This window comes from Lethenteron reissneri, chromosome 65, assembly GCF_015708825.2.
Source record: "Lethenteron reissneri isolate LAM-NWPU_2019-01 chromosome 65, ASM1570882v1, whole genome shotgun sequence".
NCBI lineage: Eukaryota > Metazoa > Chordata > Hyperoartia > Petromyzontiformes > Petromyzontidae > Lethenteron > Lethenteron reissneri.
Genome location: NC_083843.1, coordinates 7,571,960 through 7,596,349, shown reverse-complemented (window position 1 = coordinate 7,596,349; position 24,390 = coordinate 7,571,960). Strand labels below are relative to the sequence as shown.

The 24,390-nt window shown below is 48.6% G+C and overlaps 1 protein-coding gene across 1 annotated transcript; it reads left to right on the top strand.

Annotated features, from left to right (window-relative positions):
* The first annotated feature begins 858 nt into the window (after positions 1-858).
* On the top strand, positions 859-19,044 carry LOC133359556 (tripartite motif-containing protein 14-like). Its single transcript, XM_061578000.1, has 6 exons — positions 859-1,577; positions 2,326-2,421; positions 11,253-11,486; positions 13,610-13,632; positions 14,087-14,190; positions 17,690-19,044. Exons 1-6 carry the CDS (start codon positions 1,008-1,010, stop codon positions 18,238-18,240), a joined length of 1,578 nt encoding a protein of 525 aa, XP_061433984.1. The 5' UTR covers positions 859-1,007; the 3' UTR covers positions 18,241-19,044.
* Positions 19,045-24,390: the final 5,346 nt, after the last annotated feature.

Here is a 24,390-nt window from a genome sequence, read left to right as displayed (position 1 = left end):
ACTACTTTACAATGCTCAGAACTGGACTTTTGACAAATGAATCTCATAACCAAACTCTGTATGCGTTTGTGTTCATGCCTGGCATTGATTATGGTGCTTAAGCCATCAACTCGTTTCACCGGAGAACCGCGTTTATTCACAGGCGACTGCTTGGAATCGAAAGCTTGCATATCAGGATGTGTTATTTTCACGATAGTGATCATGTTCTTACAAAGTCCATTGTTGGCACTGGTTAAAGCCAACGGCGCGAATCTACAGGTACATCTAGACAGGTATGTGTGATGCGGGGCTTGTTTTTACATTCCTAAAACATCTGAGCACATTCCATGGGGTGCCTCGTGAGGTTTGTAACCCGTGTAACGTAATTAAAAATCCTTGTTTCTTGTCTGTGAGCCTTGATAAAAAAAATTCGCCACTCATCATCTACACACTACTCACCATCCACATACACTACTAACCAGCTTCTATCCATAAGGGAGAACATCTCCCCCAGGAATAAACCCGTTTCACAGATTTCAGAAGGAGAAAATGAGACCTGTGGGACTAACCATTATCGCTGTGTCCCTGGCTGCTGCTGCTGGGTTTTGTTTGTACAAAAATTATATCACTTGAGATTAGTCAAAGCTATGTTGAAATTATTCAACACCATACGGAGCCAACCGTGCTAATCGGAAGTGCAGGGGAAGGACAACAAAGTAAACACAAAAAGCAGGTTTAGCTATTACACAGTGCGTGACTGTAACGCCACATTTACACAGGTGAGCCCAGCCGCCGCGTGGAACATTCCAGGGCTTGTCTCGAGGTATTCATAACTTCACTGCAGGTGAAGTCAGTTCATTTCCTTTTTCGTCTCCGCGGTGTTAGCTGCTCACACAGCGTCTCCTGAACAGTACACACCTCGTCAATGGTAATCAACATCTCACGATATTATAAACATAAAGTATATTTTTGTTTAAATATATTCTCTGAGCCACAGTGAGAAACTATTTTGGGTGCATCCTTGGGTCATGGCGAGCGCAGCTCCCGCTGAGAACATGGACCGTGAATTGACCTGCTCCATCTGCCTGGACACGTTTGACTGCCCCTCCACACTCAGCTGCGGCCACTCGTTCTGCCTCCAGTGCCTGGAGGACGCCTGGAAGAAGACAGACTCCTACTGCTGCCCGCAGTGCCGCAAGACCTTCCCTCGACGACCCCAGCTGACCAGGAACGTGACACTCGCCAACCTCATAGAGCAGCTGCGAGTGACTGAGACCATGGCTGCTGCTGCTGGTGGTGTTGTTTTCTGTGACCACTGCCCAGAAGGCAAGACGCTTGCAGTGAAGACCTGCCTCAAGTGTGATACATCCTTCTGCACAGAGCACCTAACGCCTCACCTGGAGAAGATGAAGTTCAATGATCACGTCCTGGTTTCACCAGATGTGAACCCAGAAGCACGCAAGTGCAAGAGGCACAAACAGGAGCTCATATTCTACTGCAAGCAAGACGTGAGCCTCGTGTGCACAGTCTGTACAATCGCTGGAGAACACAAAGGGCATGATCTCGACACGCTGGAGGACGAGCATCAGACACGGAAGGTGAGGCCCACATGCCGACAGTGAGAACCACTGAGGTGCAGAAAAAACACATGCATTGAGATTATTTGGCTGCCATACATTTCCACATGATAAGCCACTTTCATCTTCTTGGTTCTTTCGGTATTTTATTTTTATTATTTTATTACTTCCCTTCTACGTGACTTTACCGAAAGAACCAAGAAGATGAATCCCTGCAGTCACGAAAGCTTTAAATCGAAATATAAGCCACTTTGTTGAGTTTTAATTTGTGACCAGGTCGCTTCTGAAACATAAATTAATACCTCGGTGGGATTTGCCTGGTAGGATGGGGATCGCTTAGTTGTATGTGTATGTTATTGGGTGATTTGTTTACCTTTCCTGTACTTTGCACTACTATCTGGTTTTTGTATAGTTTGTTCTTGTAACGGTCTTAACCAACCCTACTGGACATCTGTGAAAAGAGCTTTGTAGCTCATCTGATTCTTCCAATATAAATACGTGAACTGATTCTGATACCACTACATGAATTGATAAAAACTGTCACCTGGGATTAATAAAAAATAATCTCAGACAACGAACATCACCGTGTGTTGAGTCTCTCTCCACGGTCTCTTGCGGTTTAGCCTTTTTCAGTCAGTCCAGGCGGACTTCCTCACCACTCTTCTGGTGGCAATTATAGAGCCATCACTGTGGAGGGCTCCGTATGGAGTGGGGTTGAGAGGGGACGCTCAGGGAGTGGAGTCTCATCCGGCGACTTCGTCTCTTACAGAGTGGAGTTGGAGAGGAGATGCGAGCGGTGGAGAAGAAGAGGCTGGAGGCAAAGAAGTGCGTGGAATGGATGGAGGCCGCTCGCAAGGACGTGCAGGTAACGTGTGTGGACTCTGTGGACTCTACCCTGCGTGGAGTTTCCCTGTGAGTGTTTGTGGAGTTGACCTCACTGTGAGGCCCACTCCGTAGACTCAATTGAACTGTTAGTCTTGAGTCAGTGTGTAATAACTGCAGGAAATTGGATTATTATGGAAATGTTTGCTTAAATTGTAAACAAATGCAACGTTTATAGAAAAAAAACGTTCGTACCTCGTGATAAAAAAATGATGATAAAATGATGATAAAAAAATGTACACATTCCTTCAGCCACACTAAGTGGGCGTGCATCTTTACAAAAGTATTGATTCCGCAGTTTTCTGGGAGTGCATCATTTTGTCAGCATTGATTCAGTAGAGGCAACAATAGACTGGTTTATGTATCATTAATTTGCGTTCAACTTGGATCCATGTCTATAACATCTGGCAGCTCACCTGCATTGATGCAAGCAAGCCTGACTCTGCATGTCAAAACGCTCAAGAGTTTTCTTGTACTGAATGAATACAGGCAGACCTAACTTAGCACGACGCCGTAAAACACTCATTCATTATAGCGCTCATGGGCCTGGAGAACATTTTTTTCAAAAATAGAAAAGCAAAACATACCTATCTACATATATAAGGATGACTGCAAAATCTCAGCTGGCTTCCAAAGACCGGTTCCTGGATCGTCTGCTTTGGCTCCTAAGATGGTGTTTCAGCTCTGAAGACTATGGAGGGAATATCCACGATGTATTTTGTGAATAGTGACATTTAAGCAATATTCGTGTCGCCATCTTCAGTGTAAAATTTTAACGGTTTGAATAATTTCAGATTTTATTTTCATAAAAGGTTTCATTTTACAACTGTTACATACCTCATCAAAATACCAGGAAGGCAATATCCATGATGTATATGTTTGAATAGTTAAACGTAATTATTAGCTTTAATATACATACAGTGAGGGAAAAAAGTATTTGATACCCTGTTGATTTTGTACGTTTGCCCACTGACAAAGAAATGATCAGTCTATAATTTAATGGTAGGTTTATTTGAACAGTGAGAGACAGAACAACAACAAAAATCCAGAAAAACGCATGACAAAAATGTTATAAATTGATTTGCATTTTAATGAGGGAAATAAGTATTTGACCCCTCTGCAAAACATGACTTAGTACTTGGTGGCAAAACCCTTGTTGGCAATCACAGAGGTCAGACGTTCATTGTAGTTGGCCACCAGGTTTGCACACATCTCAGGAGGGATTTTCTCCCACTCCTCTTTGCAAATCTTCTCCAAGTCATTCAGGTTTCGAGGCTGACGCATGGCAACTCGACCCTTCAGCTCCCTCCACAGATTTTTCATGGGATTAAGGTCTGGAGACTGGCTAGGCCACTCCAGGACCTTAATGTGCTTCTTCTTGAGCCACTCCTTTGTTGCCTTGACCGTGTGTTTTGGGTCATTGTCATGCTGGAATACCCATCCACGACCCATTTTTAATGCCCTGGCTGAGGGAAGGAAGTTCTCACCCAAGATTTGACGGTACATGGCCCCACCCATCGTCCCTTTGATGCGGTGAAGTTGTCCTGTCCCCTTAGCAGAAAAACACCCCCAAAGCATAATGTTTCCACCTCCATGTTTGACGGTGGGGATGGAGTTCTTGGGGTCATAGGCAGCATTCCTCCTCCTCCAAACACGGCGAGTTGAGTTGATGACAAAAAGCTCCATTTTGGTCTCATCTGACCACAACACTTTCACCCAATTGTCCTCTGAATCATTCAGATGTTCATTGGAAACTTCAGACGGGCATGTATATGTGCTTTCTTGAGCAGGGGGACCTTGCGGGCGCTGCAGCATTTCAGTCCTTCACGGCGTAGTGTGTTACCAACTGTTTTCTTGGTGACTATGGTTCCAGCTGCCTTGAGATCATTGACAAGATCCTCCCGTGTAGTTCTGGGCTGATTCCTCACCGTTCTCATGATCATTGCAACTCCACGAGGTGAGACTTGCATGGAGCCACAGGCCGAGGGAGATTGACAGTTCTTTTGTGTTTCTTCCATTTGCGAATAATCGCACCAACTGTTGTTACCTTCTCACCAAGCTGCTTGGCGATGTACTTGTAGCCCATTCCAGCCTTGTGTAGGTCTACAATCTTGTCCCTGACATCCTTGGAGAGCTCTTTTGTCTTGGCCATGGTGGAGAGTTTGGAATCTGATTGATTGATTGCTTCTGTGAACAGGTGTCTTTTATACAGGTAACAAGCTGAGATTAGGAGCACTCCCTTTAAGAGTGTGCTCCTAATCTCAGCTCGTTACCTGTATAAAAGACACCTGGGAGCCAGAAATCTTTCTGATTGAGAGGGGGTCAAATACTTATTAAAATGTAATTCAATTTATAACATTTTTGACGTGCGTTTTTCTGGATTTTGTTGTTGTTATTCTGTCTCTCACTGTTCAAATAAACCTACCATTAAAATTATAGACTGATCATTTCTTTGTCAGTGGGCAAACGTACAAAATCAGTAGGGGATCAAATACTTTTTTCTCTCACTGTAAATAGATGGCTCCAACAACGATGCTCATTTAAATATAGATAGATGAGATGGTCGTGCCCTCATAACGTGATAGTCATAGATCGAGGTAGGCGACGATTACAGACAGCGGAGAGAAGATGAGACATCAGACGAAAGAAACATATGATTAAACACTGATCGAAATCTACATGCACAAAAAAAGAGCAAACGAAACAGCAGAAGAAAAAGGCGACGAATAAACTCAAATAGAGAGAGAAAGGAAGCCAAAAGGAGAACATTAAATAGTCAAGTGCCCGAATGCCAACAACCAAGAAATATGTGTAGAAGTAGATGAACATAATATTGTTAATACAACAATTGAATGAACATTATGTAAAGCAAAATATTGGACCGTTGAACTAAATGCATTAAAGAAATAGACAAAGTGCTGTCGTGATGGGAAAGTTTTTGTCTGGCACCTTTAACAGAAGCACATGAACTATTAAGAAGAGTTATTGACAGAAGTAACACCAGAAGCACGAAATTACTGAGATCATATCAGAGACTGCAATTCTGCTGGAGATTTTGCATCGATGGGAGCTGAAATGAAGGAACCTCCTGGACATGAACCTTACTGTTTGGGAATGCACAGTCAAATGTATCATATGGTGTAACCATTATACGCAACACCGACAAAAACAGGATATGGACAGTTATTTATTTTTGACTCAGTAGAAGCAACTGCAAAACGATTCGATAACGAATTAAACAGAGGCTGTAGTGAAATTGCAATGCTACTGAACGAAATTTAACGAATACCGAATCTAATTGCCGAATACTATGAAAAATGCATAAAATTAATGAAACAATCTTACTATGAAAGTAAAAACGGTATTCATCGGATATCTTGAACTAGACCTATGAAGACATAATGCCCCTACATTCAAAACCGAAGTTGCTGCTAAATTTGTCAGAGATGATGGTGAACCACTTGTTAAACAGGATATTTATCTAGAAGGTGATACTTGCAAAACTATATCTCCTATGAATAGGAACTGTGACCCGATAGTTTACCCAATATTATTTGCATAAAGAGAAAGTGGCTGGCATTGGGAATTGAAACACCTTGAATAAAGAAAAACGAACAAGAGATACACAACTGCAATATTATCCATATAGGCCATCAATCAGAAATTAATTCAGCATACTACACTTGAGTGGAAAACTTTTCCATCAATGTGCTGTTGTTGCATATGTAGGGGCGTGTATGGGCTATGTGTAGCGATGTAAATGGACTGTGTACACTTACCTGTAGGGGCTGACACAGTCCAGCAGGGGCAGTCGCTATATCCCTAGCCCCGGAGCAGGAGGGGGCTGTGGGGTGTCCTGAGATCCCATGGGACCCCGCCCCTCGGTTGGGAGGTGTATAAAAGGCGGACCTCTCTACAGGCTCATGGCCAGTTGAAGACAGAATCAAGAAGACCGGCCAGATAGTACCCTGGGACCCCTAGCCCCGCTGCCGTTGTCAGGGCCGGGACTCTGTGTGGCTCAGTGGTGAGACCCTGGGAACCCCCGGCCCGACGTCCTTGTAAGGGCCGGATCCGAGCAGGCCAGTGGTTGGAACCCGCACGCTAGCCAGGTCGGGTTAGAGTAGCCTCCCCTAGGCACCCGTAGCTGGAGGATCTAGATTATCAGTCCCGTATCGGGTGAGTTAGCCCAGAGGCAGTACCTCCCTAGGCAGTGGTGATAGAAGGGCCGTTGCCCTGAGTGTGCCGGGTTGTACTGCCGAGCATTGTGTTAAATAAATAGTGTTGCCTCCAAAATCCGTCTCAGACGTCTCCAGAAACCACAACAATACACATACGTTAAAACAGAGGGTGCACGATTAAACCATATTAGATACAATCAAAAAGAGTTATGCATAGAACAATATAGAGAAATGTTGGATGCGGTAAAAGCGAGAGCTGAAGATCAGGCCTCGAGAGCAGGGCATTTGATTATTTTCCCATCTACAATTCAAGGAAGTCCAAGATTTATGTAGCAAAACTATCAGGACACAATGGAAATAATGCATACATTTGGAAAGCCGGACCTATAAGTAACCTTTACATGTAACCCTACTTGGTCTGAAATTCTAAACGCAATGTCTAGGTTTAAAAAACCAGAACATCAACCTGATATAATTGTATGCGTTTTGAAAATCAAACAGCAAGAGTTACTTCATGATATTCTGAAAAGATATATATTTCGTGTTGTAATCGACTACATCTACAGTGAAGGAAAAAATTATTTGATCCCCTGCAGATTTTGTACGTTTTCCTACTGACAAAGAAATGATACAGTGAGGGAAAAAAGTATTTGATCTCCTGCTGACTTTGTACATTTGCCCACTGACAAAAAAATGGTAAGTTTAATTGAACAGTAAGAGACAGAATAACAATAACAAAATCCAGAAAAACACATGTCAAAAATTTTATAAATTGATTTTAATTTTAATGAGGGAAATAAGTATTTGACCCCCTCTCAATCAGAAATATTTCTGGCTCCCAGGTGTCTTTAATACAGGTAACGAGCTGAGATTAGGAGCACACTCTTAAAGGGAGTGCTCATAATCTCAGTTTGTTACCTGTATAAAAGACACCTGTTCACAGAAGCAATCAATCAATCAGATTCCAAACTCTCCACCATGGCCAAAACCAAAAAGCTCTCAAAGGATGTCAGGGACAAGATTGTAGACCTACACAAGGCTGGAATGGGCTACAAGACCATCGCCAAGCAGCTTGGTGAGATGGTGACAACAGTTGGTGCGATTATTCGCAAATGGAAGAAACACAAAAGAACTATCAATCTCCTTCGGCCTGGGGCTCCATGCAATATCTCACCTCGTGCAGTTGCAATGATCATAAGAACGGTGAGGAATCAGCCCAGAACTACACGGGAGGATCTTGTCAATGATCTCAAGGCAGCTGGGACCATAGTCACCAAGAAAACAGTTTGTAACACACTACGCTGTGAAAGTCTGAAATCCTGCAGCGACCGCAAGGTCCCCCTGCTCAAGAAAGCATATTTACATGCCCGTCTTAAGTTTGCCAATGAACATATGAATGATTCAGAGGACAACTGGATGAAAGTGTTGTGGTCAGATGAGACCAAAATGGAGCTCTTTGGTATCAACTCAACTCGCCGTGTTTGGAGGAGGAGGAATGCTGCCTATGACCCCAAGAACACCATCCCCACCGTCAAACATGGAGGTGGAAACATTATGCTTTGGGGGTGTTTTTCTGCTAAGGGGACAGGACAACTTCACCGCGTCAAAAGGACGATGGACGGGGCCATGTACCGTCAAATCTTGGGTGAGAACCTCCTTCCCTCAGCCAGGGCATTGAAAATGGGTCGTGGATGGGTATTCCAGCATGACAATGACCCAAAACACACGGCCAAGGCAACAAAGGAGTGGCTCACGAAGAAGCACATTAAGGTCCTGGAGTGGCCTAGCCAGTCTCCAGACCTTAATCCCACATAAAATCCGTGGAGGGAGCTGAAGGTTCGAGTTGCCAAATGCCAGCCTCGAAACCTTAATGACTTGGAGAAGATCTGAAAAGAGAAGTGGGACAAAATCCCTCCTGAGATGTGTGCAAACCTGGTGGCCAACTACAAGAAACGTCTGACCTCTGTGATTGCCAACAAGGGTTTTGCCATCAAGTACTAAGTCATGTTTTGCAGAGGGGTCAATACTTATTTCCCTCATTAAAATGCAAATCAATTCATAACATGTTTGACATGCGTTTTTCTGGATTTTGTTGTTGTTATTCTGTCTCTCACTGTTCAAATAAACCTACCATTAAAATTATAGACGGATCATTTCTTTGTCAGTGGGCAAACGTACAAAATCAGCAGGGGATCAAATACTTTTTTCCCTCACTGTATTGGTCATCCGAAAGCAATGACGCCGACGGGAACACATCCTGATATATACAACAGTATAATGACCCATTTTAGCGCTTATTCGATATGCTCTCACTTCTTCAGGAAGCATACTGAGCGTTTAGCGAGGTCTGCCAGTACTGATACAATAATTCAGTCCCAAAAGGCCATGGGGCAAATAGATTGTGTACAAAATACTTTTAATGATGAATATATGCAGAAGGTGAATCATGTGCTTATCTTTACTGAAAGAACCAAGAACATGTGCTTATCTGTTTTGGTAAATAATTTACAGATCCTCACCAATACACTTCTGGACGAAGGTTCCGCAACATCGTGTTGATCATTGAGGCTAGTTGGCCATACTTAGTTGCGTGGGTCAGTGCAGGTTGGTGAAAATAGAGTCAAGCACTGGTTCACATCTCATCACGCAGCCCTCTAATCGTGTTGGAGGCTGGGGAGGGAGCCCAGCCTAGGCTGAGAGGCAAGGACACTCCAGTGACGTGGGGTAGTATTGTGGGGGCCGTTGGCACCCGGGGTCTCCCCTGCCTGCATCTCCGGGCTCGTTTGCATTACCGCACCGCCCTGCCCTTTACCAAGAAAAAGAACTCTCTCCGGGGTCCCCACCGGCATCCCCGGGCTCATTTGCGTTTACCGCACCACCCTGCGCAGCACTCACACTGTGAGCGTACGCACACACAGCACCGACAATCCAAACGCGATACCTCCCCTCGCGCAGCCTCGCGCAGCCCCGCGCAGCACTCACACGCTGTGAGCGTACGCACACACAGCACCGCGCGCGTTCACACTCTCGTCGAAACCACACGAGGCTACGATTAGTTATGAATGATTTATTGCTGGCTGACTGCGATTCGCTGTTAAGTCAGTAATGATCGACAAGGCAGGCCTACACTGTTGCCCAAGGGTCTGTACCCGATTTATCTAATTCGATAGGCTCTAAGCGGATTTGGTTTTTATATCTCTAACCCCAATACTCCTTTATCTCTTACTCCTGGTAAGATGCGCACGGCGTTCCATTGGGCTCGTCCTCGCCGCTCACCTCGATGCGTCGCATGGACGTACGAGTGGCCGAGCTGGAAGCCGTCCCGAGCACTGACTTTTTGGAGCAAGAGAGCGCTTTACCTCTCTGCTCCCCCCTTTTATCCTTAACCTACATCAAAGAACGCCGACCCGAGAGCCCTCTCGGCCAATCAGGTCGCTGCATCCGTTCAGCCGCATTCCCGGTTTCCCTAACAATGGGTCCCCCGCTGATTGCTGTGCCGGCGGTGGTCCAAGGGCGCCTTTGTTATGCCAATCAGCCGCGGTTTCCGTGACAAAGGCTCGTCGCGGGCTTGCTGCGCCGGTGGCGGTCCCCGAGCATTCCCGCTGCGCCAATCAGCCGCCCCCCCCCCCCCCTGTCTTCCCTTTTGCTCATGGCGGTGAACCCCTGCCTGCCTTGCCGATACATGTGTGTGGGGGGGTGCGTTTCAACCGTGGTGGTGGGACAGCCCTCGCCGTGACCAAACAATCTCAACCCGGGTCACAGCGCCGCGGTGCGAACCAGCATCGGGAGAGGTCGCCCAATTCCCTGGCCGCAGGAAACCGTGAAGATTATCCCTAGGAGGGCTTTTCTGGTAAAAACCTGCCGGCCAGGAGACCTCCCCTCGGAGCTCTAGGTGGGGAAATGGGTGAGGGTGTGTTCATTTGGGGGGCGGCGAGGAGGAAGCGGGGTCGGCCCGGTCGCTTGGTGGTGGCTAGGTCGTGGATGGGGCACCCGCCGAGCGGCTTCGCGGTGGTGGCATCACAGTATCAGCAGCATGCAAAGATGCGTCGCAAAACCGAGTTTTAATATATGGTCATTTTGGAGAGAACAGGGAGGTACTTATTGAGGTTGCAATTGGGAATTTGTGGAGTTAGGAGGACCTTACATACTTGGCGGATTTGTTTTAAAGGAATATTAGGATGAAGACAGCCACGTGGTGGTCTCTAAACATATCCAGGGGGGATGAATTGGAGGTGATACAGAGGTTGCAATAATGTGTTTATATGGAGGCATCAAGGTCAAAGTGGGCAGCCAGTTGGTATAATGGAACAAAAGAGGCGAGGCAGTCAATGATTTCACAGGAGTCAAAGATGGGGAGGATGGCAGCTTGGACTATATCAAGATGGAGCCGAGGTGAGACAATGTGTTTATTTATTTAGAGGATTTTGTTTATTAAATCTTACTGGCGATATGATCAATGTGAAGGGCAAGATAGCACCTAGATACCTAAAGTTATGGACATATTCAATGGGATGTGAGTCCAAAGACATAACGTGGAAGCAGGGGAAAATAGGTTTGGAGTAACCGGAAAACAATGTGACTTTGGTCTTAACAGCATAGAATATGATTTTATAGAATCCATCACACACCCTTGCAGGATTGCATGGTCCAGACCAAGGATCGCATCTCAGGTGAGTTCACCCGTTTGAGGGCGACGCTGGATGAGGATGAGAAGGCAGCTTTGGATCGCGTGGACGTGAAGGGGCGTGAGCTGCTGTCCCGGATCGAGGAGAACATCACTCATTACGAGCGAGAGATCAGCGAGCTCCAAGCAGCAGCCACGCGCCTGCACGCTCTGCAGGAGGAGAGGGACTCGCTCACGTTCCTGCAGGTAGAGCGCTCGCGGAGCCAGGATAGTACTCGACTTATGAACACAACTCGTTCCCAGGCCTGTTCGTAAGTCGAACAGTTCATAAGTCGGAATGCAACAATCTACTCTATTTAAATGCCCATAAAGTCTGTGTCATGAAATATGTTGCAGTTCAACAAAACATTGATGCATTGTTAAACTCATACATAAGAATAAATACTGTGCATTTTCACATAACATGGTAACACATTTGTATAGTAAATTAAACATAAGATGAAGTAATATAAATAGAAAAAAAAATCGGTTTTATTTCGCTTACCTTAAGTCCTGATCCTGTCTGGTTTGTTGAAAGAGACGCAATGAGTCACCACAATTGAACACACACACACACACACGGGGCACGCATGCACACACGCACGCACGCAAGACAAAGATGCCCCATATAACCTTAACAGACTGTTGGAGAGCACCGTCTATGAAGGCCAGCACCGCACACGAGGGGGTGAGTGGGCATCACCCCACCTGGCCACCACTGACCCCTGTTGCACCTGCATTGGCGATGTTTACACACCAAACCAGGTAATCATTTGAGGCTGAGTCGACCTAGGGGAGGCCCAGGATCCATTCAGATAATCGTCACTGCTGTTGGTCGTGAGCGGGAATCGAACTTGGGTCGCTGGGTTGGTAACGCAGCGCGCTTACCATTGCACTACCACTCCCCACACACTAACTTGTACACGCACGCACATACACGCACGGGCAAACACACGCACAAACACTCACTGCCAGCATGAGGCTGACTCATTATATCTTGCGGAGGATCGGTAAGATGAAAAAAATTGTTCCGTTATTACGTTCGCGTTTTACGTCGACGTAAAAAAATATATAATTCATGAAAGCTGGTTCGTAAGTCGGGTGTCCGTAAGTCGAGAACTGCCTGTACATTTAGAAAGGCGCCATTGCCAATACAATCTATGGCCCATGCGTTCTGAAATTAAAGGTGGAAACAAGTCCACTAACGTGGATTTGTATATTTTAGTAAAAATATAAATTACCGCTGAATTTCCAAAGAATCAATAAACGATTAACACACAAATCCTTAGAGTTAATAATCGGTTGGTATTGTATGCAGACGTTGGCACGACAACATCTAACCACATGGTCTTGTAATATACAGATTTAAGCTACTTACTGCTCGATTTTGATTATTAATGTAACCAAATGCTCACCAATCAATGCTAAAATAGAAGGGATTTTATCAACAGGAAAGCCACGGGCATTGTTTTTTGATCAGTCTCGGAAAGTTTAAACAAATCCGGAGATTGTCTGCTTCAATTAGTGTTCTCCATTAGTAGAGAGTTTAGTTGGGTTAGATCGCATAAATATAAAAGTCGTTAAACCCGCCACCACCCGACACAGCCAATTCGATTTGTCACGTGAAGATAGCATGCCAATGAGTTACTAGTTCAGCACACTGGTGTGTTGGAGAGTAAGCCAATAATATTTACAATAGGAGTACAACATTTTGCCAGTAAATACAACCAGTCTCATCAGGTGGCCGTCAGAATTGTAGAAAAATTCTCCTGTTTTGGTCTTAGAGGAATTAATGTGAAGTCATCACGGTGAGCCAAATCAGGTGCGAATCTCAGATTGGGTTAAAATATGAATATAAATTACAATGGATCTCTATTACTAGTTTGGCTATTCACAGTTAACCAAGTACGTTATGTATATACATTATTCATGTACATTACCGACTTTTAGGCCCAAAAATCGTATTAAAGATGGGCCTCTCTGCAGTTTTTGGGCCCAAAAAATCGTCCCAAAATTGATAAACTTTTGACAAAGGTAACGCAAAGGAGGTCCCATGATGTAATTATTTCTAATGTTAGATTGCAACCACTGCCACTCGATGTCGAGTGCCTCGTACGCCTATTGCCCGTGGCAGCGGTTTGAGAGGCCATATCTTGCTGATGAGAACCATCGAGTCCGTACGAGTCCAAAGCTTTGTCTTGATTACTACCAACAACACTGGGATACGCTAATGGCTGAGCGCAGCCCAGCTCATAGTCTCTATCAATCACCGTGTGGTTAATGTGGCTGGAGTTGAACTGACTCGCCCCCCCTGTGTCTGACTCCTGCAGGTTCACCTGAAGGAGACAAACCGGTATGGACTCATGAACTCACACAGATTCACACACTGGATTACTGTGTGTGGGACATGATGCTGTGTGTAATGATGCTGTCTGTGAAGATAATGCTGTGTGAGGATGCTGTGTGATGATGCTGTGAGTGATGATGCTGCGCGTGATAATGTTTTGTGTTATGATGATGTATGGAGTGTATGTGATGATGCTGGTCGGGCGTGATGATGCTGTGTGCGATGATGCTATGTGTGATGATGATACTGTGTGATGATGCTTTGTAGGACACTGGCTGTGTGTGATGATGATGCTGCGTTTGATTATGCTTTGTAAGACACTGACTGTGTGTGGTGATGCTGCATGTGATGATGATATGTGCGATGATGCTCTGTGATGATGCTGTGTGATGATTGCTGTGCATCATTATGCTGTGTAAGACACGGGTTGTGTGAGTCACTGCTGGTTGTGGTTTCATAGGAGAGACGCTCAGAAGGAAGCTCCACACTCATCTCCCAGCAAAGAAGACATTGCCACGATAAGCGCACAGCAGGGAGCTCTGATCAAACTGCTGCCGTTCATGTGTGAGTAACACGGACTCTTGCCACGTGTGCATGTATGTTATTGCATATGTAATCGTGGCTGTGTGTATGTCGCGATGAAATGGAGTGTGTGGAAAGGGGTCGTCTAGCAGTTAGCTTGCTGCACTATAAATCCAGCCACTGGAGTTCGATTTCTGCTCACGGCCAACACCAGTGATGATTATCTGAACAGGTCCTGAACCCCCCTAGGTAGACTCAGCCGTAAATACATGGTCGGCTATATGCAGTGCGAAAGAGATTAAACATACAAACAAATTAGTATCTGGTGCAGTGTGTAGACATAGACACGAGAGATACAAAAGCGGTCGGGCGTGGTACTGGCCACCCACCCCCTCGTGTGCCATGCTGGTCTCCATAGGTGCTCACTAACAGCATTTGCCCCAACAGTCTGTTAAAGATAACCTCGCGTCCAATAAACCCTCAGAGCCAGGGTGAACATTCACCTCTAAACGTCATTTATTGATTTTAACGAGGTAAAGCTGGTGAGAAAACACAGAGACAGCATCTGTTATAACCCGAAAACACCAACACAATGAATGAATACCACAGCATCATAACATTGTCTTAAATAACATATTTCTAAACAATAGATCCTGGAGAGGGCAGGCACCTACATTACCACTGAATATATCTCGGCCTCGCTGTGCGCTGCGTTGCACCGCTAGTCGAGTAGACAACCATGTGTTCAATAAACCCTCGAAGCCAGGATGACCGTCCAACTCCGATCGTCATTTATTGATTGGAACAGGTAAAACTGGTGAGAAAACACAGAGACAGCATCTGTTATAATTCGGAAACACCCACACACTGAACACCACAGCATCAGAACATTGTATCAGATAACAATAGATCCTGGAAGGACCAGGCCCCCACATTACCCCTGAACAACTAGACAAAGGCACAAGCTGATGCGTTGCATACAGGCACAGTGTATTCATCCCACTGCACCCCAAATGTACAGCATTACACTTAACACTAAACTGTGGATGAGATACTTCGTCATCACTCTCAGGATCGCAACATAGGCACAAGTCTGACTCGACCTACTAAATCACAAGTAACATCCACAATAAGGAAAGTCACAGGCTTCGTTACTAACTAGGCCTCGTATTTACTACACAACAACTTAACGGCACCATAAAGGCATTTACATTGCTATAACGGTCATTCCAACATTACAACAGCATTTCCAATATTAGAGGAATATAAACAACTTACAGATAATGCTTCTTAAGCTCCCACAATGGATAAGTGCGGCTGTGGTCTCACTGAGATGCGATGCATGCCGCCATCTTGACTTATCTGAATAATGGCTGAAGCCCGCGTGGTACAGTGGAAATCTAACATCGTCACTTCCTGGTCACGTGACCGACATTAGCATCAAAAAACAGGAACTTCCTGTTAACGTACGCTCCCCATCTGCCGTGAGGCAAGACAGAATAGCTATACAAGAGCATAAGCTGCTTTGTAACATAAGGCACACCGTGTTAGCATCACACTGCACCCCAGATGTACAGTATTACACATAAAACTGCACTATGAATGAGACATTTTGTCATCTTTGCTCTCCAGATCGCAATATAGTTACTTGGGTACAAGTTTGACTTTACATATTAAATTACAAGTAACATTCACAACAAGGAAAGTTGCAGGCTTCGTTGTTAACTAGGCCTCGTATTTATCATAACAATTTAACAGCATTATAAAGGCATTTACATCCTTATAACGGTCATTCTAACATTATAACAGCATTGCCAAAATTATAAGAACATAAACGAACTTACAGACAATGCTTCTTAAGGTCCCACAATGGACAATTGCGGCTGGCTTCACTGGGACGTGATGTGTGCCGCCATCTTGAATTACGTGTGTAATGGCCGACGCCCGCGTGGTTGAGCGGGAATCTTAAATCGCAACTTCCTGGTCACGTGACCAAAATTATCATCAATAACAGGAAATTCCTGTGAACATACGCCCCCCCCCCATCTGCCGTGAGGCAAAACTCCTGCCGTGAGGCAGAACAATCACTACACTATCACACACACGCACGAGTGTACATCACTACACTAACACACACACACACGATTGTACATCACTACACTATCTCACACACACGAGAGTACATCACTACACTATCAAACACACACACGAGTGTACATCAATACACTATCACACACACACACGAGTGTACATCACTATACTATCACACCCACCTCGTGTGCCGTGCTGCCTTCACAGGTGCTCACCAACACCACTTGCCCCTACAGCCTGTGAAAGGTGACACACGGGATATATTTGTGTTTGTTGTACACACACAGAGACGCTACGGCGGTGTTGATATCCACGCTGCTGCTGCTGCAATCCACTTCCTCCCGCGGGCACTACCACACAGTAGGACTGAATGATTAATCGATTTCAAATCGAAATCGCAATTTGAAACAATACGATTAGCAAGTCGCAAAGGCTGCGATTTGAAAAGTCCTATTACTTTCTTATTGGAATTGTTTTCTTTATTATTATAACTGTATTTACTTAACTTATCAATTGCTCTATGTTTGATCGTTCTATTTCAATAAATTTTTTTAAAATATATACATGTTGGAAGCCATTTATACATTTCAAGTTGCATTAGAATAGAAAGCGCAGTTCTTATTTTGATGGTATCACGTGGTAATGCTCCATCACATGTTTTAAATCTATTACACAGTGACTATTGAACTGAACCGTGACTTAAAAAAGTGTAATCGCAAATCAAATCGCAATCTGTCAAAAAAATCGCACTTAGAGATTCTCCCCAAATCGTGCAGCCCCAGCGCACAGAGCGCCCCACCTCCTGGCACCTCGAAAAGCCCCGCAGGGGCTGGGCCTGGGCAGGGCTCGCACGGGCGGCCACCACCCTGCCTAGCAGGTGCTACAGGCTGCGGGGCCACGTGGCGGGGCAGCCACCACCCTGCCTAGCAGGTGCTACAGGCTGCGGGGCCACGTGGCGGGGCAGTCACCACCCTGCCTAGCAGGTGCTACAGGCTGCGGGGCTACGTGTACCGTACTTCTGTGCTCTCGCCAGCCGCGCCGCCTGCCTTCGCCAACGCGTTAAGACCGTCGTGGTGAAGTATGGTCAAATATCCCTCACGACCCACATGGTGTAGGGAGGCCCTCATCCAGCAGTGGATTCTTACTTGATACGGTTCCACCTGAAGACGGAAGCTTGTATTGCCTCCGAAACGTCGTAATTTTTGTTCTATTTTTACTTTACTTTTATTAATTTCATTTTTTGACCTACGTGACTTTACCGAAAAAACCTAAGAATATGATTCACAAAGTGCCCGTTACATGTCATACACCGATAACTAAGCATTACAACGTTGTATAATAATGCTCATTATGAATTGCTCTATTGTAATTTACGTGCGTGTTAGTGCACGAGTGATATTGTTATAGTTGTGCTGTTGTTACACGACTACTGTGATTATCGTTTCTGCAGACGGACGCTCACCGACTCTGGACCCAAACTCGGCCCACAACAACCTCCAGATTTCCTCGGACCTCAGGACGGTGACGCGGACTGCTGTCTCCCAGGGTCGCCCCGATCACCCACACCACTTTGATGTCTGTGCACAAGCCCTGTGCTCCGAGAGCTTCTCGTCTGGTCAGCACTACTGGGAGGTGGACGTGGGGAGTGCGGCGGGGGGCTATAAGGTTGGAGTCGCGTACGGGACAATCGCACGGAAAGGGCGTGGTAAAGAGTGCAGCCTGGGACAGAACCACTCATCCTGGGTTTTATATAAAGATGACAACAGCTGCTTCGTGCGTCATGGTGGTGTAGCGATCTCAGTGCCGGTGAGAGATCCTCCCCGGAGAGTCGGGTGTCACCTGCACTGGGAGGCGGGGCTGCTGTCGTTTTACCGCGCCGACTCCATGGAGCTGCTCCACTCCGTCCACCACTCGTTTCGTCAACCGCTCTACCCCGCACTGAGTGTGTGGGGTGTTGATGGTGGCTCAGTGAGGATTCTGCATCTGAGTCGTGCGTGCTGAGAGCACGGAGTGTGAGCAGCGCAGAGAAACGGGCACAACGCTCAGACTCACGCACACAAATACACAGATCCCCGTGTAGCCTTAACAGGCTGTTGGGGCAAGTGCTGTTAGCGAGCACCTATGGGGCCGTCCATGAATGACGTCACGCACCTAGGGGGGGGGGGGTTAGAGAAATGTGACGTCACGTCAAAATGCGCAACTTAAATCAATATAGATGTGAAGTAGGAACTTGGCGGAACGACGACTTAACGGGTAGCACACTTTTATTAACACCAAACTTATTTACAAGTATGGCCAACTGTAGCCTAAGCTGCGCGGTTCCCTTGGCTACACACCCACGGGTTCTTCCGCCCCGTAGCTTCTCGGGAACCCACCCCGGCTGGGGTATGAGTCTCGACTCCTGGGTCCCACAGCCTCGCCCCACATGGACGTCAGACCCCGGGTCCCACAGTCTCACCTCTGAGCCGCACAGGGCCCCGGCCCTTACAAGGACAGCGGGACTAGGGGTCTCAGGGCCCTATCTCTCCAACTCCGTCTTCGATCTTCACTGGTTAACAACTCCCCGAGTGCTCCCGCACGTCCTCCTTTATAGTCCTCCGCTCCCGGGGAGACGGAGCCCATGCAGACGTCGCTGAGAGCACCCACCCCAGTTGACCAATTACCACGCGCTGTAGCCACGATCCTTTTTCCCATCTTGTGTCAGCGCACACAAGCATGCACCACGCGCTGCCACGTGATCCATCAAGGTCAGCGCGCGTCACCACTATACCACGCGATGTAGCCACACCCGGCGCGCTCACACAAGCACCCCCCTTGTCAGCGCGTACCGCCACTACATCACCCCCCCCCCCCCCCCCCACATAGCTCGCAGCCGCCCCGGCTGCTAAATTTTTATTTTTTTTTCTCCCCGTGTGTGCCCCGTAACACCAACAATAACCACCGTGACAACAAGACTAATATGTACAAACCGGCGAGCGACAACAATAAACTATGTACAAAAATGACCCGTGCAGCGTCCCTTCATTTCCGACCGCCCCTTGAACGGGACATTAGACCGGGCCGAAGGGAAACACCGCGAAAAGATGCAACCCCGGGCCCCCCTTTTTTTTTTTTTTTTTTTAATTCAGGAAAAGTGTCGCGTCTTAGCACGAGTCCCCTGGCTGGTCCGTCGTACGGCACCAGACGCGGTTGACCGTCAGGTGGCGCCGGCAGTCCAGGAAGGCACGGGGCAGGCATCGGAGATCCGCGCGTGCCTCGGGGTTCCGGTTCCCGACGGTCAGCAGCCGTCAGGTCCGAGACACCTGGGAGTGGGTCAGGCGGAGACACATGAGGATCAGACTGCGACACATCCCTCCCCGAGTCGACGGCCACATCACACGTTCGGTCGTCACGGCACAAAGGGAGGCCATGTGGTGCCGCGAAAGGTTTCAGATGGGAGGGGTGTACATACCAATGGCGTTTTCCCCATTTAATCTGAACACACTGGGGTCGCGCAATACGCACGACTTCCACAGGTCCCCTCCATGGTCTCAACAATTTAGGGGACGTAGCCAACGGTGCATGTGGGCAGTGCAGCCAGGCCTTATCGCCTGGTTTCCAATCGTGCGTATACACCTTTCGTGCATGCAATCTTTCGTTAGCGATCTGGCGAGAACTCGAATTCAACCTCGCAGCCTCCCGCGCTTCAGACAGTTTGGCGATATTAAATTTGATGTTGTCGGCCAATTTAGACTTCGCACGTGGCTGGGAAATCCCCAGTTTGGCATCCATGGGCAGATCGGCTTCTCGCCCATACATGAGAAAAAATGTGGAAAAACCCGTCGCCGCATGGGGTGCCATTCGATAGGCCGCGAGGACCCCCGGTACCTGCAAGTCCCAGTCAACCTGATCGTCACAGACCTGTTGGCACAACATAGAAGTAATCGTCCTGTGGAGACGTTCAACCATTCCATCAGTCTGTGGGTGGTACGGGGAGGTACGCACTTTTTTTGTACCCAACAGGTCGCACACCTCGCGCAACAAAACGCTCGAAAAATGTTTTCCCTGGTCAGTCAACAAGCGTTCGGGGGCACCTTTGTCCAAAACATAGCCCTGGACAAAGGCGTCCACCACTGCAGCAGGCGACTGGTTGGCGAGTGGCCATGCCATGGGCCATCGGGTGAAGTATTCCACGCCAACTAGCAGGTACTTGTTACCCCTAGGTGTAACGGGAAAGGGCCCCAAGATGTCGAGCGCGACCAGTTCGTTCGTGCGTGAAACCTGGATGGACTGTAGCGGTGGATTAGCCGCTACCGGCGGCGGTTTTCTTTTAGCGCATCCCACACACCCCTTTAGGATGTTTGCCACGTCGCTCCCCATACCCGGCCAATAATAGTCCCGCTGGAGTAGGGCGAGCGTTTTATGAAATCCCAAATGCAGGAGTTGTTCGTGAGCAGCCAGAACGACCCTACCCCGCATAACAGATGGCACAAGGAGCGCATGACGCTGGGACATAGTGTCCCACTTCATCAGGAGGCCCTGTCTGACCACCCAGGAGCCGACCCCCGTCTCCCCCACCCCGGGACCCTCTGCCTTCCGACGCAACGTGAGTAGGGAGCTGTCAGCCATTTGGAGACGGCCCCACTCAATAAGAGGCAACGCAAGTAACGAGTCCCCACACGCGGGAGCGGCAGGTACGTCGACCTGCGGAGCGTCAGTGGCGGCGAGCAGAACTTCCGCAGGGATGACGAGAGGGGGTTTACACCGCGCCGATCCCAGAAGACATGCGCATTCCGAGCGAGGCGACAACCACGACAAGGCATCCGCATTTGAGTGCTGCAATCCCTTACGGTAAATGGTCGTGAATTGGTAGTCTTGGAGGACCTCCAACCATCGGGATTACTGACCGGAGGGTTGCGCAACCCGCATTGCGTACTGGAGCGCTGCGTGGTCCGTATGAACAGTAAAATGACGGCCGTAGAGATACGGCCTGAATTGCTGGATAAAAAAAACGATCGCTAGCAATTCACGACGTGTCACACAGTAGCGCTGTTCCGCAGGTGACAAAACTCTGCTACCGTAGGCGACCACCCGTTCGGCACCCCCGACCACCTGCGAGAGCACTCCCCCAATACCCATGTTACTAGCATCTGTGTCAAGCAGAAACGGTTGCGTGAAATCGGGGTAACACAAGGGAGGAGCCCGCACTAAGGCGTCCCGAAGGGAGCAGAACGCAGCCTCCTCCTCCGGCCCCCAGTGAAACCTTACCCCTTTAGCCGTCAAAGCATGTAGGGGCCTGGCTATGGTGGCAAAATTTTTGACAAAACGGCGGTAGTAGGAGGCAAACTCTATGAAGCTGCGGCCCCAAGTACCTCACCGATTCCCGAAGCAGGTGACATTTAGATGGTTTAAATTTCAATTTTGCGGAACGCATCCTAAGGAACACCCCCCTCAATCGTTGGAGGTGCTCCTCGAAAGTCCGGCTGAAAACAATGATGTCATCGAGGTAAATCAAGCAGGTGTCCCATTGGAGTCCTGACAAAACCAATTCCATGAGCCTCTGGAACGTGGTGGGAGCGGAATGTAGCCCCATGGGCAATCGATTAAATTGAAATAGGCCTCCCGGTGTCCGGAAAGCGGTCTTCGGTTTCGATTCCTCATCGAGGGGCAATTGCCAAAATCCCGAAAGCAGGTCAAGCGTCGAAAAAAACCGTGCCCCCGCCAAGGCATCGAGCGACTCATCCATCCTGGGGAGTGGATACGCGTCAGCCATCGAGATTTTATTTAGGCGGCGGAAGTCCACACAAAACCGCAAGGACCCGTCCTGTTTTTTAACAAGGACGATGGGAGCACCCCAAGGACTGGAAGAGGGTGAAATGATGTCGGCAGCCAGCATGTCATTAACAGCCGACTGCACATGCTCCTTCTCAGCTGGGCTCAGCCGGAAGGGATTCTGCCGAAATGGGGCCGCATCACCCGTCGCTATGTGGTGGCGCAACAGGTCCGTGCAGCCAATATCGTACTTGTGTCTGCTAAACACATCAGCGAATTCGATTAGCAGGCCCCTCAACGCTCCCAACTGCACACTAGACAGGTTACTAGACCCAGCACACAACGAGTCCAACCATTCTGTATCCTCCTCTGATGGAAGGTGCGGATCGAGGTTAGAATCCACATGTGCAACGAGCTGCTCGTCCATGGGTAACGGCGCCGCGTGAGCAAGCACAGTGCCTCCTTGTGTAATAACAGCTGGTCGCAACCCCGTGTTCAGAACCATAACGAATGAATCCCTGTCCGCCCGCACCATGGTCTGAGCAACCGCTAAATCGAGGCCCCCAACAGCTCTGTTTGACGGCCCCAACAGAACACCCTGTTCCGCCGCATCCACCCCGAAGGGTTTCCGCAACCGAAGGGGTACCAGCATCTGCGATCCCGGGGGTACTCGCACAGTCTGAGTTGCCAGCGCCTGGACCGTTGCACAAACCGTGCGTATTTTGGTAGGACTTGTCAAAAATGCAATACGCCAACCCAATGGAAGCTCAATACAGGCCTGATCGACAAGAATTTTAATGGGCATCTTAGCCAGAAAGTCCGTACCCAGTAAACAAGGAACTGCCAGGGATGATGAAACCAAAATAGGACCCGCCAATTTAATATCGCCAATACAAATTGTCACCCGAATCTGTCCGACAATTCCCAAAGAGCCCCCGTTCGCCGCGTAACATGGTACGTCCACCGGGAGTAGGGGTCGACATTGGACGGGGAGGATGTTATGAATAAGGTCCGAAATGATAGTGGCCGACGCACCCGTGTCCACCAGCACCCGGACCTCAACCCCGTCAATAAATCCCATCCGGACGACCCGGCCGACGCAGCCACTATCCTGTGGGCCAACTCAGACCATTTGACTGCTCCCAGGCTGTGTACGAACCCCCCTCACCGAACCGAATCCCCGGCCCCAATGCGCGGTCCCCCCACCGCGAAGCGGCGACCCGAGTGTGCCGTGTATGTGGACCGAGCGTGTGTGGTGCTGCGACTTGCCGGGGGTAGCTGGGACGACTTTGGCCCTTGGTCGTCGTCCGGACGTGGTCCCGTGGCGCGCTGACGCGGGGCCCGGCACTCGGCCGCGACGTGACCCCGAAGGCCGCAGTTGTAACACATGACGAGAGACGTCGCAGGTTTCGGTTGCTCCAGCTTGCGGGACGATCGCATGGGCGAACGACCTCCCGATCTCCACTCCCCCGGTCTCGCCACGGTGAAGGCCTCCTCCCGAGCCGGAACAGTCTGAGGCTCGGCGACCATCGAGGCAGGTGTCGCGATCCCCGCCGATGCACAGACGACCGTCCGCTTTCACTTGAGGACCTCGTGTGCATGGATACTTGTAGCAACCCCCAAGGAGCAGATGTCCATTTCGTCAGCCGTATTGATGGGGACCCCAGGTCATGGGCCAACGCCAGCAGCTGCTCTGTCACCATGGCGTCCTTCCCCTCCTCGTCCATGCAGGGAAAGGCGGCATCCGCCAGGGCGAGCAGCGACGTGCGGTAGGCGAGCTTAGTTTCCCCGTCCACTTTACGCCGTTCGTAAAACTGGTGGCGACAGGTCGAGGGCGGTCCAAACACCTTGGCCATGAGGTGTAGCGCGGCCTGGAGCGTGGAGCGGGACGATCTTGGGGCGGATGTAAAGGCCGCGAGTGCGTCGTCGTCCAGCGTCGCCGGCAGCGCACGTAAGGCAGTTGCGTCGGACCACCCCGACATTTCTTGATGTGCGAGAAACCTTCGCTGAAAGGCCGCCCAGTCACCCCCCTCAGCCTTGAATGCCGTCAGCGCGGGAAGTCTTTGTTGGAAGACTTGGTCGTCCTCCTCCGATGGACGATTTTCCCGCGCGCCGCTGTGGTTGAAGAAAATTGCGGCTCCCTCGGCAGGTGCATTGTGGAGACTTTTGGCGCGCGCTGATGACGCGGGCTGTGTAGAGTGGAGGTCCCCGACCACGTGGTGTCCTTGCTTCCCACCAATCGAAGGTTGCTCATCAAAATTGGCGCTAATTTCGAAATTTGAGGCGCGGAGCGCATTCTGGCGGGATCCTTCGGGCCGCGCTCCCTCTTCCAGCCTCGTCGTCGTCCTCCCGCCTCCAGAAGCGGTGATTTCTGCCAAAATAGAAGCGGTGGTGAGCAGC

Excerpts from the sequence above, each read along its gene's own strand:
- LOC133359556 (XM_061578000.1), top strand. The coding sequence starts at position 1,008 with ATGGCGAGCGCAGCTCCCGCTGAGAACATGGACCGTGAATTGACCTGC. Across the intron at positions 11,487-13,609 it reads ACTCGCTCACGTTCCTGCAG|GTTCACCTGAAGGAGACAAA; the intron begins GTAGAGCGCTCG and ends TGACTCCTGCAG. Across the intron at positions 14,191-17,689 it reads CAAACTGCTGCCGTTCATGT|ACGGACGCTCACCGACTCTG; the intron begins GTGAGTAACACG and ends TCGTTTCTGCAG.